General features: G+C 39.5%; 2 protein-coding genes across 2 annotated transcripts; one reads left to right on the top strand and one right to left on the bottom strand.

Moving 5' to 3' along the window:
- The first annotated feature begins 553 nt into the window (after positions 1–553).
- Positions 554–2,382, top strand: il6 (interleukin 6 (interferon, beta 2)). Its single transcript, XM_041054273.1, has 5 exons — positions 554–617; positions 709–899; positions 1,066–1,164; positions 1,264–1,407; positions 1,645–2,382. The coding sequence occupies exons 1-5, from the start codon at positions 602–604 to the stop codon at positions 1,882–1,884; spliced, it is 690 nt and encodes a 229-aa protein (XP_040910207.1). The 5' UTR covers positions 554–601; the 3' UTR covers positions 1,885–2,382.
- A 154-nt stretch (positions 2,383–2,536) lies between these two features.
- On the bottom strand, positions 2,537–5,836 carry tomm7 (translocase of outer mitochondrial membrane 7 homolog (yeast)). The gene is made up of 3 exons (XM_041054274.1): positions 5,697–5,836; positions 4,040–4,088; positions 2,537–2,939 (listed from the first exon to the last, which is right to left on the bottom strand). The coding sequence occupies exons 1-3, from the start codon at positions 5,797–5,799 to the stop codon at positions 2,924–2,926; spliced, it is 168 nt and encodes a 55-aa protein (XP_040910208.1). The 5' UTR covers positions 5,800–5,836; the 3' UTR covers positions 2,537–2,923.
- Positions 5,837–6,399: the final 563 nt, after the last annotated feature.

The raw sequence follows: 6,399 nt of genomic DNA, 5'->3' as shown, positions 1-6,399 counted from the left end.
CTTAATTTTGACTTCTCGTTACTCATCAATCTACACTGATTTTACCCTCACACGCCGTTGGGATACTGCTATGCAAATATATGGTTTTGAGTGGATTTTCCCTTTAAATTGCTGCCCTGAAAATATCATAGGGTTTTTTTCTGAATGATATGATTGCTGACGTGTGCGTGTGAAAAACGTGTTTTGTTATTGTTACAATAATTTAAAAATGACACGTATATGTATATGTATGTGTGTGTGTATATATATATATATATATATATAAAAATATATATATCCTTCTATCCTTTGATTTTCAACAAGTGAAAAAGGAATAAAAGCAATTTATACATGAGGTTGAATTCCTGCTCTCGTGGGTCATTTTGAAGATGAACACTCCTCATCATCATCTTTAAAATCACCATCAACCACACATATATGCCAGACCGGATGCTTGACACATACTATTAATTCCCGCCTATTAATTCCTAGGAATTTCCCAATACCCCCGGCCCAAAGAATATAAAATGACGGCCCATCGCAAAGACGAACAACTCCTTCTGGCCCCTGACAGCCCTCAGCATCAGTGGAAACTCAGCAAGTGCTTCCCCGGCAGCGCAACATGCCCTCTAAACTCAGTAAGTGATTTGCTGCCTGCGGTACCCACGTTTCCTGCGTTTCTTCCTCTTTCTGGTAGTTCAGATATTCCTGCTCTTCCTCTCCGCACAGATGCCTACTTGCTCTCTGCAGCGATGCTGCTGTGCGCTCTCGGAGCTCCAGTTGAAAATGAGCTCAATAACAGTGAAGCAGGTGACACCTCAGGCGAGGAGTCACGTGAGGGGACATCTGAGGGTGAACTGCTGAGCAACTCTGAGGTTTGGCGGTTGATGCTTGGCATGACTGTACGCCACCAGCAAGAGGTAAGTGCTTCATCCTCCAGGAATTTCTCTGAACTGTGGTATTTATTTATTGATTTATTCATTCATTCGTTGAGTTGCTTAGATGAGTAATGTCTGTGTCCAGTTTTACTGAGTCATGTTAAGCTACACTCCTGACCTCCATCGTTTTTCTTTTATCACCCATCAGTTTGAAGGTGAATTCCAAAATGTAATGAAGTATAGATTTCTTGACAACTACAAAGTCCCCTCACCTCCATCAAAATGCCCTAAGTCCAACTTCAGCAAGGTAGGAGGCCTCTTCCTCTTTGACTCTGTTACATTGGTAAAACAAACAGGTGATGTGGTTCATCTGAGCGCTGACTGTGATTTTCTCTCCCCTCTCCAGGAGGCTTGTCTCCACAGGCTGGCTGAAGGCCTGTACACCTACATGGTTCTTCTAAAGTATGTGGAGAAGGAGTACCCCAACAGTTCAATCCTCTCAGTAGTCAGACATCACAGTGGGAGTCTGATGGAACTCATCAAAGGAAAGGTGGGTCTAATGTGCTGCATACTTGTCTTTGTGGCTGAACACTGAAGGGATAAAAAAAAACCCTAAAAATAATGAGTTAATGCATTGTGTTAGCATTGAACCTGTCTGTATGTCATTTCTTTTGATCGGGCTGACTTTTTCATCATCTCTGCTAAACTGCAAGTGGCAGATGAAGTATCTAGATCCGTCACACACTGCTCACTCATATGTATTACCACTGTGGCTTCTGCCCCACAGATGAGGAACCGTGAGCTGGTCAAGCCCCTAGACAGCAGCCAGGAGGAGCAGCTGCTGAAGGAGCTCGACAACCCCGACGCTTACCACAGAAAGATGACTGCACATCAAATCCTGCGCCAGCTCCACCACTTCCTTCGCGATAGCAAAGTGGAAATTGCTAAAAGAGAGCAGAGCAGGAGAAATGTGGCCAGCAAGATCGTTGCACCCACTCATTCATATCACCAATTATTACACAGATGAAAGTGATTTTTTTTAAATAAGTTATGAAAGAATATCTCAGGGAAACTGGGTGGTGTTAACGCTCTCCCAGAACTGTTTTTCTTAAGGGGGAATCAAGTGGCTGCTGTTTCTGCACAAACTGTAGGTACAGTGGCTCTATAGCAATCTACTGCCTGTATGTTTAATATCATGCGTATGAAAGCTTGAATCAACCACTATTGCATTACTTATTTAACATATTTATGGTGAAAAGTGTTATTTATTAGTTCCAGGAAAAATCCATGGCTGTGGGATGCTTGCACTGAAAATACAATTTCGAGAATCTCGAGAAGAAATGTTGGTAGTATTTTTTTAATAATTGAAAAAATTATTGTATCATCTGTTTTTGTCATTTATGTTACCTATATGACTGTTAACTATTTATTTTCATGTGTAAACTCATCCCTCTGTTCACACAATTACAATGCAATAAGCCGTGTTTTGAACAAAGGCTACCAGTGAGTAACTTGAAGGAATATTCTGTACACGCATAGAAATGATAAATTAAAAAAAAAAAAAAAATCTGCAGGTTTCTTCATTCCAACACTGATAACACATTTCAGGAGTGCAACGTATTTTCTAACACAACTTTTTTTTTTTTTTTCTGACAACAAACTCAGAGATTTCGTTGGAGTGACATTTTGTTGAGGATTTATTTTCAGAAATTTTAAATTACAAATAAAAAGAGGAAAAACATGGAACAAATGATATACCCAAACATCTGTGTCTCATATTCATAAACAAAACACTAACTGATGGTCAGTACAACGTATTTTCAGGGATACAGTCTTGATTCCTGTTTGTTAATCCAAGCATCTTCCATCTCTGTTGCCAACACTCTTCATAATTTAACTGTATAACACAACCATACACAACATGGCCACAGATCACATTCGATCTTTACTCCTCAGATGCTGGACAGTATGATTGGTGGAGAGGAAAGTGAAAAATAATGTCCATTTCCCAGAATTCCAACAGACGGGTGGGTCACATGGTCTCCAAGAGAGGGAGGGGATGTTTCTCAGCCCCATAGCAAACTAGAGTAAAGAATAAAATAAATGAACATTCAAGCAGACTCCTGAAATTCCACAGCGCAGTTACAAAGCCCACAACGTCCTGGAAAGTTGGTCATCTTTATTTTTTTATTATTATTTTTTTATGTTCTTTAACAATACACCAGCACTAATCAAAGAAATCCCCTTGAAAACAAAATGGCACATCTGAAGGGGTTTAATGTGGTGTACATTAAACACACACGGACACATCCGATAAGGTACTAAACCACATAGGATCATATATCATGATCTCTTCCTGTCAGTGACATCCATGTTTGAGAACATTAAGTATTTAATTCCTCTCACTTAGCATGTGTACGACAAATGGCTAAACGTCTAAATAAATGGCTGCTAAGGATTTACTGGTGTCAGAAACATTTAGAAGATAAATTATAATAAATTCTTAATTAATAGAAAGTGTTGTTCTAGGCAGAAGAAAGACATTCACACCATTATCAGGATTGCAACGGGTTGATCCTGTTGTTGACGGTATTACAATACTCACAGCAAATGTATTTAGGCAAGAGCAGCCTAAGGTCATGGTTAGTGAGGCTGCCCTCTCTCACTTTAACTGGGTATCTATGTTTTTTTTTCTAGCTTTATATCTGAGATATTTTATATTTGTTATTATTTGTTTTAATTTCTTATAGGGGTTTTTTGGGTTGTTATTTTGCATTGGGAACTGTTCCAGCTGTAAAGTCGAAAAGTAGCTTGTGAATGACTGCGTTTCCTGTGTAAACTAAACAATAATAATAAACAGTCCGAAACTATAAATGGAAGAATCTCTAACTGTTTTCCTGTCATTTTGATTTTATGGATAACCGCTCATCCGATATACGATATGGAGACCCAAGGAAGTGCAGTCTCAACAGATTTCCCTTTTTTGTCAGTTATTAAAATGACTTGTACCTGTAGTTGACGATTTGCCCGCTTATTTCACGACTGAAAGAAATTTGTCTGTGTGGCGCGTAACTGCAAAACTTACACTTAGCGTCGCATTTCACACCATTCTGTACACTGCTTTGGAAATCAAATACATGATTTGACAGGAAGCACAAATCATCACACCACTCTGTCCTTACCTTAAGACTGTGGGTTCAGGCATTCCGGGATCTGCTCCACGTTTGAAACCTGTAAATGAAAACCATAAACAAGAGTTGAAGGATACTGGTTATCATTTTAGGCAAGCACATAGAAATGTAACAAAGTGAAAACGGTCAACAGGCTAGTCCATCCAAAAGAATGTATCATGGGTTACAGCTCGGTGGATTTCACTTTTGTGGAATGCGGTGAAACTGTCCTTTAGATTACAACTCAAATGTAGTGAGCAGCACATTTGACTCACTTTCTCAACCTCAGCCTCACACACACTCTCACACACACGGAAAAAGGAAAACATTCATTTCCCCAATAGTTTTTTTTAGCTTCACTTATAGGTCACAAACGGAGTCAACTGTGGTGCAACGCATTCTTAAGAAAGATCAGAGGAATTCCTAGTAAGGTCGGACGGTATGTTCAAACTTTCCAACTGGCCATCGTCAGCCCAAAAACCGGGTATTGCCAATATATTTGCACAGGTACATGGGCTGTGTGTGAACTTCGGATTCAACCGGCAAGCCGAAGAACCTAAATGAAGCAATTTGTCGTCTTTGCAAATGTAAATTGCCGGAAAAGGATTCTAACACTTCCAATCTGCACAAATTATATAATATGCCAGTTCTACTTGAACTGACAACACAGTGGTGTTCACTTTAATGTAAGAAAGCAAAAATATTCACATCCTCACAGTAGAAAAACTGAACCCTATAGAAGTGCAGTATTGTTTTGATTAACCTACTCTTAAAATGTACTAATAATCATTTTACTGACTAAGTGTTGCAACACTATTTCATTCATATTCTGCATGTAGAGTCTGATAGTTGACTGACTTATATATTATGACTGACTGAAATATTAAGTTTTATTCAGATGGTGGTAACACGAAAACAACACATTTTCAGTACAGGAAAAATCTACCTTTAAGTAATGCCTGTAGGGAAAAATAGCAATGGGGAGAGGAAATCTGACATCATTGTTGGTGTTTCCAATATGCTGAAGTCAGAGAAGATGCACTTTCAGTCGGCAACTCCACTGACTGTGAGGTCGGAAATGCATAAGTCTCAACTTCCCCCTTTTTTATCAAAACCACAGCCATGCAAAAGTCTTAATCCCCCCACCCCAACACTACTCCAAACCACAGCCCGCTAAAAAACGTGGCACTAAAATACATAAGCACGGGACTTTTTTTGTGCTTTAGTCAACAGTTTTCAGCACTTTCTGATCAAAGCAGATGGGAAGCGACACAATCCTGGATCCAACATAGAGGGGATCGTTCAGAACCGATCACAGATCTGTCTCCTCTCTCACATACTTTTATTCTTGATGAAGATCTTATGTAATCACCAGTTAAGGGGGATTTACTGCAGCGATTAAACATCCCACTCAAGCAAAAACAGTATATGACTTCTGTTTTTACGCCTATTCATCATCATCATCATCACGCACTCCATCATTTCTCCGTGCCTATAAAGCAAAACTGGGACTGGAAACCTACGTTTCACTACAACTAAACCCTGTCCCTCCTCCCCAAGAAACACTGTAATGTTAGCTTGTAGCAGAACCCTAATGAGCTAAGCTAACTGGCTAACGTTAGCTAGGCATGTCTCCTGTATGCCCCACCGCTAATTTTCGGATACTGACCGAGGTACAGCACGGTTGGGATAAAACCCCATCGGATGACAAACTGGCCGCACTGGAAAAGCTGCTGCAGCCGCTGTTTGGTCTCTTTACTCAGCTTAGCCATGTGTTTATCCTGAACGGCGAGGATGCCAAGGACAAGGAGAAGGAGGAAGTGACGTTGAGAAATCTGGCAGCGGGCAGTTAACTGTTCTGTCACAGGCCGCCATCTTGTGGAAAGACGTGTAACTGCGAGTTCTGTTCATTGGTTCGTTTTGGTTAAAACGCCACAAGCTGAAGATACTGGTTTCAGAATTTTAAATCATATTTATCCACATAATGAATTCTTGAGGAAATTATTCAATTTGGATAAATACAGCTTCATATTCTATGAGACTGATGCCTTATTATTTGAGTTTTTTTTCCTGTATGTGCTCAAAATTGGATATCTGTTAAAGCAACCTCACTCATCTCCTTTAAATTATTATGGCATAATTTTTTTTTAAGTTTTAATGGAAGAAAAAAAAGTGGAAATGCCGACATCGCAACTAAGTCTCTAACCCTATTTTAAGCATACGTTGAACAAAAGCTGTATTTGTATTAGGAAAACAACCTAATTTCTCATAGCCAATATAAAATGGAGCTGTAGATGGATACAGTACAACCCTAACATTTTACAGATAGGGTATAGCCATATGTCAAGGTAAAAAATAAATGATCACACAAG

Source organism: Toxotes jaculatrix, chromosome 13 (assembly GCF_017976425.1).
Source record: "Toxotes jaculatrix isolate fToxJac2 chromosome 13, fToxJac2.pri, whole genome shotgun sequence".
Classification (NCBI taxonomy): domain Eukaryota; kingdom Metazoa; phylum Chordata; class Actinopteri; family Toxotidae; genus Toxotes; species Toxotes jaculatrix.
Note: the sequence above shows the minus strand (reverse complement) of the source record. Positions and strands in the feature narration are given on the sequence as shown.